At 40.6% G+C, this 14,606-nt stretch overlaps 1 protein-coding gene across 2 annotated transcripts in view; it reads left to right on the forward strand.

The window, feature by feature from the left end:
- The window catches only part of KIAA0930 (KIAA0930 ortholog), a 56,461-nt gene that overhangs the window by 12,280 nt on the left and 29,575 nt on the right, over positions 1-14,606 (forward strand). For both annotated transcript variants that reach the window (XM_056482506.1, XM_056482507.1), the window contains exon 2: positions 10,361-10,509. In XM_056482506.1, the coding sequence (XP_056338481.1) occupies positions 10,361-10,509 (149 nt within the window). The remainder of the gene's footprint in view (positions 1-10,360; positions 10,510-14,606) is intronic.

Consider the following 14,606-nt stretch of genomic DNA (forward strand, 5'->3'; position numbering starts at 1 on the left):
AGCAAAGTAGCTGACAACTTTTGGATGAAAATGGATTTATTATTTCTGTGCACTGCAGTACAGTAACAGGTAACCATATCCTTTCAATTGTGATGACCCATGCTAGGATTAGTATTCAAAGTAAACAGCCAGATGCCTGTGAAATGCTGTCTTTATTTGGTGTTTCATACTGACCTGTCATATTTGATGATTTTTCTCTAAATTTTTATTCTACGGTTACTCTTTTTGGAACATGATAACCATGTTATTATGGTTCCATTTGAATTTTACTTTTTCAAAGTGGAAATCTGTAGATGCTGCATGGTAGTTTAAGCTTTTAAATTATGTGGGCTTTGATCCAATGTTGAGTGTTAACTGAAATGATGGTTTCTTCAGCATATGATGTAATAGTAAAGAAGAGACCTGCAGGAAGATGTTTAGGAATTTAGGAATACATTTTGCAAATGTATTTTTTTCTGGAGAAGATGGTATTAGTCTTCTTGGCAATGATGTTATGAAGCAATTTTCTGCTGTGGAAGAAGTGTAGGTAAAAATGTAAGTGAAGACTTGAAACAAATGTGGATGAAAGAAAGTAATGTCTCTCCTACCTTCCACTTGTGGGTAACACAGAAACCATGCAAGGAGAATAAAGGAGAAAACTCTAATGCCCAGAGTCCAAACAGTGAGACTTCTTGATGGTTTTGTGCAAGTGAGCACTTCTTTCCTTCAATATTCTTACTACCTGCATGAAATGTGTAACAAATAAGAAATACTGTTTTTTCCAGGATGTGAGAAGTCAAAGGGTCCAAATTTGAGGAAGCTCTGAAACCCCAGCCAAACTTTGTGGCCAGTGTTTAACCTCAGTCATGTTCAGTTATACCTTTGTCACTTTTAGTGGACTTTCAAAATGCTACACAAAAATTTGTGCATCCCTTGCATTTTGGCAGCCAGCATCAAGTGCATTCCACTACTGTAATACATGATACTGCATGGCTGTTGTGTAAACCTTAGCATGAGTTGCAGCATCAGCTGAGCTGTTCTCTTCATGTGTCTTCAACTTAAATAATACATTAACTTGTGCTGGACTTCTGCAAGGTCATTCTGTGCTCCTCCACATGAGAGAAAACAAAGGGAAAAGGAACTTAAATGTAATCAAAGTGGCAGATTATTTGTGAAGCTCAGAAGGTGGAATTAAAAGTGTTCTAGAAACTGAAGTTTTCTGAAGCGACCACAAGTACTTTAGAAAGCAGTTGAGGATGTAGATAAGATATGTTATTGATGTCTAGAATGTGAGATGACTACTGGGCAGAAAACCTTTGGTAATAAATTTGATGAGAAAATAGGAAGAGAAAAACCCAAAACCAAAACAAAACCCCAAAGCTGAAAGAGAATGCATGTTAACTCTAGTAGTTGAACTGTGGTGTACCTTCTCCCATAAGGTAACAGTTCTCTGTGGGAGTTCTACTGACCTTTAGCTGTTTCCTGTATTAAGGAGGTGCACAGTTCACCATAGAAAAAGCAATTGGTCCTTAACAGAACCCCTTTGTGTTGTGTACTGTTCTCCCTTTGTTGAGCATTGCAGATGTGCCTAAAGCCACACTCAGGTTTACCTCTGTGAATTCCTTCTCTCTTGGGGGGGAATTCAGTAAAACAGAAAATAGAAAAGAGTTGTTTGGATTCAGAAATGGCTGTACAAGATGTTAGGAGCAAGGGAGGCAACTGAGAAACTTGTGTTGGTTGATTGCTCTTCAGTGTCAAGGGTGTTCCTCAGGTGGGTGGAATTGTTTCAGTTGCTGATACAGTGGGTTTTTATAAATTTAATCTTGGAAAATTAAAGCATATTAAATATTGAGCTTTCCTATGTAAGGTATTGTTGATAAAGATGCATTGAAAGTGAAGAGCTCTGGGGTAGAATTTCTTAATGCAAAGCTGTGCAGTTTCACAGCCTGGTTGTGTTTGAAGTGTTGCCTGCAGAAGCTCTGATGTACCCTCTTCTAAGCCTGGTAAGGTGTCCACTTCTGCACAAGCACATTTGAAATCTGCACTGTTCTGCCTGTGCATAAGGCCTCTTCCTTCTCGTTTGCTACAGCTCTGCAGTGAAATATGAAGCGCAGAGAAAAGGAATGTTTTTGCCCCAAAACTTGTTGCATTAAAAACTCTGCCCCTGGGTTTAGCTGATTAACAAACATCATCTTTACAAAGCAAGTTGGTATTACCTAATTTGGGAGCTGTAATTGTTCCTGTGTTCAGTGCAGTCAAAAGAGGATGTCAGATGTTAGAAGCAGGTTAGAAGCAGAGGATGTCAGGTGAGGGAAGGGATTGAAATCAGTGTTTTGCCACAGAAAGTTTCCATGGCATCTTTAATATTGTAGATTTGAAAAGATTCAGAGAAGGGCCGTAGAGGTGCTATGGGGGTGACTTGTACAGGGGATACTTGCCTGGTAGGGTAGGACTTGTCAGCTTGGCAAAGGGATGCTTCAGGTCCTGTGTGCCACAAGATACTTGTGAAGTAGATTGTGTGAATATGATGTGTAGGCAGTAATTGCTCACTTGCCATTCTGTGAATAAAACCACTGTTTAGAGTTGGAAATTGGTAGGAAAGCCCCAAGCCCCTAAAAAGCTCCCAAACCAAACAAAACCACCTCCTGTATGGTAAAAGGTGTGGGATTCATGGTCACAAGCAATAGTAGGTTGTGAAAGTCTAGGTGTGTCCAAGGAGATGATGAACAGGTGGCTAGAATGGCCATCCAGCAGGAGCTGCCAGGTTCAGTGGTCTCTGGCACAGAAACCCTGGGGACTGTGAGGTGCTGAGGAGAAAGGTAATGTACTCCTGCATCATCCTTTGCTCCTCGCTGTCCACCTCCAGGGCCGGCTGTTCAAGGCACAATACTAGGGCAAACAGCCCTTGGGCTTGACTCACTGTTCTTACATGATGTTTTTGTATTCCTTGGCATTAAAAGGAAAGTGTTCTTTAAGGGATTTCCTCAACAGGAATGCCTGATGCTTTTCACTGTGAAGTGAAAAGGGAGAACTTGAAATATTCTTTAATGTCATACTGTGCAGTTTTTGAGTATCTGAGTTTAGCTACTTTGTGGTATTTCTATGCTGATCTTTTAGTAACTCTGTGGAGTTACTGGATATATAATTTTGATCATTAAACCCAATGTAAGACATCGTGCTGCAGAATAATGCCCCAGTGTTAATCCCAAGAAGCTCGTAAGAGACAAGGAAAATAAGCTCTTTGTGTCACTGTTTAATTAACCAAAGCAGATCAAAGTGCTGGCAGGGAGATGGTTTAGGAGGAGGTTAAACTGCAATTCTGTGGTGTCCTGCCAGGACACTAAGTGGTACTTCTAGATGGTACTTACACTGATAATCAGTGTCTAAATAGGTCCTTGGTATCTTCCCTATGGTTCCATGGATGCTCTTAGGCTCATCTCTGCTTACACTACTTTAGAATCATAATCTAGATATCTGAGAGCATCTTTGACAAAGGATAGATTAAGGCATGTTTCTCATTAAGTATAAATGAAATCTTTTGAAGGTATTTATTTATTAAACTTTTCTGTCTCTGTGGCGGGTCGACAATATTGCCTTATCCTGACAGATGGGATAGTCAGGCAGGGCTGATAAGTGACTTACTCAAGCCAAAAGAGTTGGAGATGGGGGCAGACAATCCTCTTCTGGTGGTTTTTTGGCCTGAATTTTCATGCCTTCTGTACAACCTGGATTATTTGTGTATGCTTCTCATTGAATTCAGTGTCTAAATATGTGAAAGAGCTCCTTCAAAATGAGCAGGTACTATGGTTAGAGCTGTCTGACTCTGTTCTCACTGTTTTATCTCCTTCTGGTTAGACTTTTTCTTGATGAAAAAAAAGTGTGCAGAAGTGCTGTGCCTCACACCCCCTGCCCCTGACTCCCTGAGGAGGTAATTAAATTTTTAGACCCTAAATTAAATGCTGAAAAAGACCATTGAGGTGATGAGATGTTAAACCCTACTCTCTGTGCTTTGCCCTCTACTTTGTGTTCTCCAGCTGGGGAGGTTTGCGAGGCTAGAACCTCTTTTGTCTGCTTTTTTCTTCCTTAGACCTTTCATAGGTGAACTAGAGCCATCTCTTAAAACTTTTTTATCCCAAAGCATGTGTTTTCTTTTGAAAACCAGCTGAGACCTTCCATTTCCTAAACTTTTTCCTGCAAATTGTAGAATTGGTGATTGTGTTTGAAGATTCTCTTCGCCATGAGCTCTCCTCTCTCCATTCCAAAAGTCAATGGATACCACTGGGGCCAGGTTAAGTCCTTAAATACATGAGACATGCATTAAGTGCTGTTAGGCACAGCAGTAATGAGCAGTACCTAAAAGGACTGCGTGGTATTATATTCATTAGTCTAGTTGTGGTCTGGCTTTAATTCTGAGTAGATGCATGGAGAAGAGGCAGTTTCTGTCAAGAGGAGGAGAGGTTAAAACAGTAGGAGCCACAGGAAAAGGTAAGAAAACAGATTTTGGGTTTCAGAGATTGGTGTAGGACAGCAAGACCAATTTTGTTGAGTTTGGTAAAAGCGTGATTTAAATAGAAAAAGCAAGGTAACTCAAAAGACACCACCAGATGGATGAGGTACAGGCAATACTTCTCTAGTGATAATATTTTTAATAGGACAATTATGGTAACCTCCTAAAAAACATGCTTTAGCAGTTAGGACAATATGTAGTTACACTTAGTAAGAGTTTTGTATATTTAGGTGCCTGGATATATGGACTTTCACATAAAATCAACAGATGGTGGAATAAATGTACTGCTGCTTTTTTGTACAAAGTTGGGCCTTTTGCAAAAGTCTGCAAAGAGATCAGTCGTTTGTCTCTGTTGGATAGATCAGATACTGTTAATAAACCAGAAATAACTGACTGATCAACAGTCTAAAGGTTTGCTCTGTTCTGCTGTCTTCAGTCAAATGAGAGCAGCTTCGTGGAGGACCCTTGCTCTGATCTCTGAGCACTGGCAGTGTTTGCACTCTTCTTGCTTGCCAGGGACTAATTAGAAGATAGAAAAACCCAAAAAGGTATTATAGACATACCATAATTATGTTTATTAGGAAGTCTGTGAAATGTGTTAGATTGGCACCAGCTATCCTTGCCTTTAATTGTTTGATTTTGGTAGAAAGTGCAGTTTATTTTTCTTCTACAGAAAATGTGAGTTCTTATTACAGGTGTTGAGGGCATGACCAGAAGTCACAAGACTTATGGTTACAAGATCTTTTTAGGACTTATTAACCAATAAAACACTGCCAACAAGGATATTTATGTTTCTAATCCAATACTAAGAAATTTTGTCTAATTACAGTGTGGCCTTTCTCAGCCAATCATGTTCTAACACATAGATTTATTCTTAAGGCTATTCTGTCATGGTTCCATGTTGAATATCCCTTTCTAAAGCTAAAGAAAAGACAATCAATACCTGTTTTTGTTGACAATTTTTCTTCTTTTTCAGTCAGTTTGGGTTTTTTCTGCTGGAGCAGCATCAGAAACCCTTTAGGCCCTTTAGGTTCTTCATTGCTCCTCTGTGGTGGTGCTTTTTGCTGCTCTCCTTTCTGCCTACCTTAATGGGATTCTTCAGTCTCTGAAGCTGGAAGGAGGGAAGCAGCTCATTTTCCCAGACTCAAGTGGAGGAAGGGAGGCTGAGTGCTTCCTGAGTTTAGCTAGGAGAACGGGGAGAGCTTCCATTCTACTTTCTCCAGACCATTTGATTGCATCCCACCAAAAAGCTGAGATGGCACAGGCACTGTGAGACTTCCTGAATTCATAACTGCACAGCTAGGGAGCCCAGTGTGCAGGTATGGATTTCCTTTAAATCAATTCTTAGTTCTCTGCAGCCAGGTTCCACACCCTTTTATGGATTTCTTGGCTCATCTCCAGATGTTTTCTGAATAAACATATAAGCTAGAGATCTCAGGTTTTTTCTAAATGAGATAATACTGAGCCTTAATCATCTTAGATTGATAGATGTGTGTATGCCACACACCTTGGTGGGGTAGAATAGTTAACTACTTTAGGGTAAGAGGAGGGTTGTGTCTGTGATGTCTGCCTTGCCCCTGTTGCTGCTGTTACCATGATGCCTTCCTTTTTTAGCCAAAGTTCTGCCAGTGAAAGTTACTCCTTCTGTGTCACCTGCCTTCCAACTATTGCTTGCCATTGAACATCTGGAAGTTCTCTGGAGTCCTGTTTTTATAAGGTCAAGCTGAAGGGCTTAAGTAGGGATGTATGTAGTCAGGAAGTAGGAAGAAGCCTGAACTTTAGATTTCTGGTAAAGGTAGCTTTAATATATGTGAGGCACTTCTTATATTGTCCTTGCAGAATGCTTGGCTAAACTGAAAATTAAGTACAGTGTGAATTGCTTCAAACTCTCATTTCGTCACCATGCTGGGGTTGTAAAGATCTTCATTAGTGTTTAATTAACCCCTAAACATCTAAGGATGATTATTTTACAGGTGATCACTGTGGCAGTGTTGGATGAAATGAGTTTTATAATGTTTCACAGTGAGGAGTATCTCCTGGCAGACTAAAAGAATAAGAGCATAGGAAAAAACCTTGTCTAGCTGAAATTATTGTTCCCCTAAGCTCTGAGTGGTACATGCTGAAAAAATGATTATCCACTGAATGGGAAGTCTTTTCTTCTATTCATTTGAGGCAAAATAATAACCTGACACTTCCCTTTATCCAATGATATTTTGGAAACCATTAAAAAAAAATTCATTATTTCCTATGTGGATATGGAGTCAGTTCCCCAAAATGAATGTTCAGTATAAAAACCTAATAGGTAAGGAGAAAGACATTTATTGCATAGCAGTTGGCATAAATTTTACTTCTAATGAGGATAGAATACATGTAAATTAATAATTACAGTAATTGTTGTAGTTAGAATTTGTTCATGACAAAGATCTCATAATTATATAACCAACTTTGGGTTTATTAAGATTTATAGTCTGAGCTCTTAATTCCCTTTTATTCCTTTTGAAGCAGGATTTGCTAGGGGAAGAGTGTTTTCAGGAAGCTGACTTGCTACATGCTCTCAACTATAGTTGTTTCAAATTTTTTTCTTGGCAAAGCTGGAAGGCTTCCAGTGAAATGACCAAAATCACTGTAAAGTGGGGATCTAATAGGTAAAGGCATTCCTGAGTGGACATACTGGATCTGACAGTTTCTGGGTTTAAATTGTAATAGATTTTCTCCCTCTCAAGTTTTAAGAAGTTCTGGTTACAAATAAAAATGTTGTTGTCTCCTTTGCAAGTTGGTGCAATTTAATAGTAGATTTTAAAGATTATTTCTTCTTGTGTGCTTTGCATATCCTCTCTGCTTCTACTAGAATTGAATAAAAGCAGCTGTTTTGCTGTGGTTTGGCTCTTTTTGGCTTTAGGCTGAGTCCTTTAGCCACTGCAGTCACAACAATCACAGCATCTTTAGGCTGGTATTAATTACAGCAGGATCTGCAAGCATTTCTGAAGCATGGAGAAGAGTTTTACATCTCATCAGCTGCAGGTGGGGTTGGAATTGACAGTGATCCAAGGTGGCTGTAAGGGTTTCCAGGTTTTTTTCCCCTGCATTGTGCTGCAGCGCTGAAGTAGGTTCAGTGCTGCAGCACTTTTGTCCCCAGGTTTTCTGTTTAGACTAAGGTTGAATCTGTGGAATCAGTTTGACCTTGTGTTCCCCAGCAAGGGTAAAGGCACACACAAAGTCCTGGTATCCTTCCCAGTTCTGTTGTTCTCCTGCAGGTATGATTACCCAGAAATGTATATGATATATATATATATATATATATATATGCTAAATATATATGCTATAACCACCCCTAATTACTTATGTGAGCATAGTAATTCCTGTGGTTTATAGCCTAAAACACACCTGATGGTGTCAGCAGCTCATGGACAGTTTCTCAGAGTTCTGCATGTACTGTAAGAATCTAGAAGTGATTAATAAACCCTTTTTTATAATGCTGGATTTAGGTAATTTGATTTTGTGTTATGAATCTAAGAGTGCCTTGCCTAGAGTTATTTTGTTTCCTTGTGTATGGAGCAAATCAAAGCAGTGTATTTCTGAACACTAGAGCACTTTCAGAGATGGTTTTTACTGAATGTACATTCTTTTTTAGTTTTTCCGTTTTCTTTCTTAGAACTTCAGAGGAACTCAGGGCAATCCTCTTTCCCTCTTTCCTCTTCTCTCCCCATCTAGTTAAGGCTGGGAATTCAGATACTCTAACACCATGAGATTTAATAAGTATCTTTGAGACTATTAGTTCATCACGATGAATATGTTCCATTTTCTACTCTTTGCTAAATATAGAGGCAGGACTGGGTCATGGTGTCCTTGGCTGTCACAAGTACCACAGGAACTTTCTTAACCAGGTTGAGCTCTGTCTTAGCTGCAGGGATTTTTGCCTTCACTATCCCAGCTAAGGAAGCTGCTCCTGAGCTTTGGAGCTTGAATGTTTAGGAATCAGCTTTGAATTTCCAGCCTGAAAATGTGTCAGTGGGTAGTTTAGAGCCATTTGTCCTTGTGCCAGCAAGGTTTGTCCTTAAACCTGAATAGTTCTTTTTCTTTTCTTGATGTTCCTGTGAGAATATACAGACCAGTGATAATCCTGTCCTTTTTCAGGCTGGTTTTGTGAGTCTGAACACACTGGAATCCACTCTTGCATGGTATGCTCTCTGGTGTAACTCTTTGCTATACACAGAACTGTTGATCCTTGCCCTAAGGAGACATTTCCATGATGAAAATGCCCAGGTTTCTGTACCTGATCTTTCCAGTGCTTGATTCCATTTGTCCACTGGGGGTGGGGGGTGGGGGGGAAAAGGATAGTCCTTAAGTACTCAAGTATTTAGTGCAGTTTTTATTCAGGATTACACATTATGTTCCATGCTGCCTTAAGTAATTGAAACTACTTTGCTGCAGTCATGCAAGTAAAGTAATTGCAGTGTGGCCTAGAATTAACCTGCACTGGGAACTAACTACCTCAGCCTTTTTCTGTTCTCCATCAGCATTTTTTTTTTTTTTTTATTTTTTTTAAACCAGCTATATACATATTTTCAAATACTGTCCTGCTTGATGTTGGTTAACATATTCTGTGGATGGTCCATCAGTGGATTTTTATTGTGGTTTCAATACTACTTTTTTATTTACTTTGGAGACACTTAATATTTTTCTTTCAGTCAGACATCTGTCTCCTAAATTTTTGAAAATCTAATCTCCTGCCCACCCCAGTAATTAAAGATTGGAAGAAAGATTTTTCTGGCAAATACTGCACATGGAGTGAAGTAGGGAAATGTGGTGAGGATGTCCTGTAAAGGGTAGATGTTCTGGAGGAGGGGTTGGCAGTTGCATGTGTGTACATACACCCCACCTGTCTTGCTGTCTTGGACATAATAGTCATCCATTATCCCCACTATCTATTTTAGGTTTTTGTTGTTTGACAGCAATATAATTATTTCTATTTTTTTTAGTGTTTCTTTCCTCACATGTTTAAAACAGATTGATTGTAACAGCCAGTTTTCTCTCTGTAGGGCTTTGGGGAGGGATGCAATCACTCCATGGAGTAGTAATCAGCTCTCCTATCACCAGGCACAGTACTGTGTTCTCTTCTTATCTTTAACAATACATAAGGTGCAGCACTCTTTGCTGCTTTATTACAGCTAAGTGCTTTGAAGAGTTACACAAAATGTCACCTCTACTGTGCCTCCTTTTCTTGGGAAGAGGCCAACTGCAGTGCTATTGCTGATGCTGACGTAATTTTTCTCCTTGAATGAGACTGTGGCATCTTCCTCTTCCCATTTTTGCCCTTCTCCTCCCACTTTTTATTGTATAATTGGGATTCAAGGCTTGTGAACTCATTGGTTCCTTGAGTTGGATTTTGTTCCTTTGTCAGAGAGAACTACAGTCACCCGTACACTGGTACATTCTTGTTCCTGTGTATTGGTTTAAGGAAGGCATCAGTTGTTAGTTCCTGAAGGATTGGCTGTGATCCCCAAGACCCCAAGAAGCCTTTTGGCACCTTGTGGCTTCAACTGGAGCACGTACTGTCACCACATGTCTTTGAAAGTGCTCGAGTGTGGCTTTGATGTGTTCTCCCCCAGTGTGTTGGCTCTGCACTTTTCCATAGCACAGGCAGAGCCAGGGTCTGCTCCTAGGCCCTGACCTGTGCCTGTGGGGTAGAGGGACAGATTGGTTGCTGGGATGTGCTTGACAATGGCCCAGGATAAGCTGTGGGCTCAGGCCAAGTGACAGCTGGGCTGCACCATAGAAGAACTTAGAGCTGCACTTCTGCTGTTGCATTAAGCACAAGTGAAAGTGGTGTCCTCATTCACAACTCTTATCTCTCCTTTCTCTTGTGCCTCCCAGGGTGTTTCAAAGATGACCGTATTGTGTTCTGGACTTGGATGTTTTCAACATATTTCATGGAGAAGTGGGCCCCCCGGCAGGACGACATGCTCTTCTACGTCCGTCGGAAACTGTCCTATGGCAGCGGGGAGAGCACGGAGGGGAAGAAGGTGAGTAATGATGTATTTCAACTTGGGAGGCTTCAGCTAACATGGCATTTGATGTTGGAGAGTACGTGACACATCTGAAGAATTGCAAATCAAGGATAAGGAATTTCCAGCTCCAGGTGCTGTACAAAATTGATCCGTAAGGAAATACCACGGTTAAGGTCATGAACACCAGGTGACCCTGTCTTAGCAGGGGAGTTGGACTGGGTGATCTCCAGAGGTCTCTTCCAACCCTAATGATTCTGTGATTTTGTAACATCAGCAGCAGTGTAAATGAGGTGCACTATCATAGACTTGAGAAGATCAGAAAGCTTACCTGCCTCTTTGGAAAGCTGATTTTTGTTTTGCTTTTCAGTGACGATACTTTATAAACTTATAGCATAAGTCTGTAGGAAGGGAGAAAAAAAGGAGAAGGAAGATGGTCACACTGGTATTTGTAGAAGAAAACTGTCTGAGATAACCAGAGTATCAGGAATGAACATCTGTTGGGTGTACTCAGTAACAAAATAGAAGCAGCCTCCCAAAGCTGGGGTACAGCAATGACAAACAGTGGAGAAACTACTGTATTCTCATGGTCTACATTTAAGACAGTATGCCCCTCATAAAGAACTACTGTTCCTTGCAAACATAGTCAGGTGTCCTAGTGCTGCTGCATGGGTATTTCCCCATTAGAGACCTGAGAAACTTCTTAGCATTCCATGGCAGTTTTCATCTTAGGTAGGGGAAACAGAAGCAAGAGGTAGGATGGTTTTATTGGGAATTAAGGTTGGTGGCTGCAAGAAGATAAATGGAGAAGGAAAAGACAGAGATTAATTTCCTGACACATATAAATAATTGACACTGTTGTTGAATCACAGGTATTTGTGGATGGTGGATGTGAAAGTGTTTGTAACCAGCTATACAAGAGTTCTCTGGGTTCAAATGTGATGGTGTAAAGAGCTACAGTTGTTGGTTCCCTTGAGAAAAAGATTGCAGAAGATTTTCCCACATTTTGATGAAGACACAGAAAATGGACAGAATTATATTCTCTCTTCTCCCTGGCCCTCCAACTTCCATTGTGACAATCACTAAGGAGAAGATGCAAAATACGGTTCTTTCTCTGTCAGATGAGTGGTTTAGTCTTCATCTAGTGTATTTGGAGCTTTAAGTCTTGTGGAGGAAACTTCCATCCTGATTGTTGTTTAGGTGACTATAAAAGCATCCCTGTTTCACATCAAATCATAATGGCTTTGTTCAGCCTGGTAAAAGCATGGATTGTTTAACCTCTTGTCCTTCTCAACAGGGAAACCAAATCTCAGAGACAGCTTAGTTGCTTGAATTCATTCACAGACCCCTCATCAATCTGTTTAACTGATTCATTAGCTTAAAGTGTTTGAACCACTTGTGGATAGGTAACAATGACATAAACCCTTGCATTTACTCTCAGAGCATTATTTAGGCTTTCTAAAAGCACCATAAATAATTTCTGTTTGTGAGGAGGTTGCATAAGTGGTGGTTACTACAATAATTCATCAGTGAATCGTGTGCAGTAACAGCTGGGATGAGGAGTGGGCCTTATAGCACATGCAGCATTTTGTAACTCTCCTGTGGCTGGCTGTATTTTGCATGGCTTCTGAGAATGGAACCTTTGCTGTGACTTTGAGATACTTCAATTGCTTTGTGAAACTTCATAGTTGGTGATTCATTGGTACTTGTTCAGTTGTCCTCCTATCTGATTTCACTTCACTGCTTTGTAGTTCCAACCCCTCTTTTATCTGATTTTTGAGCCTGTCCAGTGCAGTGAGACACCAAACAACTACTCCTACACTTTGAATTATGACTACATGGTGTTTTAATGTAGTTTTGGACATTCGTCCTTGAAAAATGATGACAAAATGCCAAAGTCATATGCTTAAAGGGGAGGGAGATGGAGCCTGGTATCTGTAGAAGCTGGATGGAAGTGCAAGCCTCCCTGCCACCCACCAAGCTGTGCTCTCATTTAGATTTCCAGGGGTAGACTGAAAAGGCAAATGAAGGGGAAAGTTCAGAGTTGTTTGGGGACATTTAGGACTAGAACTGGAGCTGTACAGGAGTTGTTGGCTACTGCTTTATGCCAGGCTGAGACAAATGGTCTGGTGATGATTTCTTCATGGACCACATTGAGGATGACTTTGTAGTCTGGGTGTACAGTGAAGCAAGTTCATTGTAGTTCTTCCACAAACACTACTATAAATGTGTTCTGTGCTTAGCTGGCTGCTGCAGCTTTTGGCTGAAGAATGCTGGCAGAGGGGACTCGTTGTCCCGTGTCAGCTCAGAACATTAGTTTATGTCCATGAAAATAAGATCTGTGCAGCTTTGAGGACAGCAATCATCACACTGATGACAATGACAAAAGGGATTGAGTGAGGAGAGGCTGTTTGTCTGAATGCTGACAATGGTAGTGCTTGTTTGTGTCATTTCCATGCCCTGGTGTGATGGTATGTGTCAGTGGGAAGCAAGTGTCAATGAATCCAGTGGTTCCCAGGCTTTGGTGCCTGTCCTGTCTGATTAAAAGTAGTTCCTGCTTGTGGGTTTGGGTTTTTCTGTGCTTACTGGAGGTGAAAGAGTGTTGGCAATAACATTTGATTTTAAATTGAAGTGTAACAGAGGATAAGCAGAAAAAAACTGGTAAGGTCAAGATTAGAGGTTCTGCTCAGTTTTAAGACTGAATGAGAAGTACTTTGGGTGCAGCTTAGTCACAACAGCTTGAAGTAATGAATTGTACCATTTGGGATGTCTAGAAGGTGCTGGTGGTAAACTTCTCTACTATCATAAATTTTATTTTTAAAGGCTTTTTGAATTATCTGTTTTGCACTCTGCCTGGTCTAAGTGGCTTTCCATTTGCTTCACTTTTCCTTCCCACCAATTTCTAAACTGAGCATAGATGGGTGAAACAGCAATTAAGTTCTTGATATGTGAATGCCAGGGCAGAGCTGCCATATTGGATTCTGGGCTATATACACAGACTCTTGGATCCCAGAGAAGTACATTTTATTCTGTCTTTCCTTGGCATGTCACAATAACACTCTTGCAGTTTTTCTTCCCAAGTTTTGAAGATAAATCTTCTCTTGGTGTCTAAGCAAAACCACAGACCCCCTGTGTCAGGTTCTTTGCAGACCAAGGCACAGTGGAGTGTAGCTTTTCCCAAGGTTAAGGAATTTAGCAGAGTTTTGTAAAGTGAAGTCCCTTTGACTTGTCGCTCTTAATATTAAGTTGAGACTCAAAAACTGCTTTGCTGCTGCCTCTCATGCCAGCTGATGTGACCTACTGGAAAATGTGAGCCCTGATCCTCACTTCCAAAGGGTCGTGGACATTGCAAGTTTGAAAGGTTAATGTGGTTAGACTTAGGATTATGATTTTAAAATGTTGTTAGGTCAAGATTGAGTATCTCTGATCTTTCTGTAGAGAGCAGCTTTACTTTCTCCGGGGAATCCAGAAGATGCAAGTATATAGTGTTACACAGACAGCTGGGAAACAAAGATAAAACTTCAGTAATAGACCAGCAGGTTGCATTCTGCCTTTCATCGTGCCTTGTCACCTGGAAAGGTGCCATATTTCTAAGGCAAAGCAATAAAAAAGATAAATGTAAGATACCCTGGGTACGTGTTCTGAGCTTGCCTGGATATTGGACTAGTTCCCATTTTCTTCAGCATCCTCTGAATGTGGGGGAGTAGAGTTGCTGCCAAATGCACAGGATAGTCATTAGGACTGTTAAGGCTTCAAAAAGCTTAAGCTACTGATGTTGTGACTGCAGCTTCAGAGACAGAACTGAGCAGAGCCATGGTTTACATGTTCATGTGCATCTGGATCTGTGTGACTCAACAAATACTGCCTGTGGTGTGACCAGTCAGTTTCCAAACCTAAATTACTTCAGGCACATGACTTGCACAGAAAATCACAGGGTTTTCCTAACTGAATCTGTAATTCACTGTCACCGTCTGGCTGCCTGGAAGATTCAACGACCTGAACTCAGCATTTAATAAAAATACAAGTTTGAAGAATCTTTTACTGCTGGCTCTGTTCCAGCATTGGGGGTTTTTTCAGCACTGCAAGCAAACAGGATGTCTCCAGAAGAGCTCTAT

This window comes from Oenanthe melanoleuca, chromosome 1A (genome assembly GCF_029582105.1).
Source record: "Oenanthe melanoleuca isolate GR-GAL-2019-014 chromosome 1A, OMel1.0, whole genome shotgun sequence".
NCBI lineage: Eukaryota > Metazoa > Chordata > Aves > Passeriformes > Muscicapidae > Oenanthe > Oenanthe melanoleuca.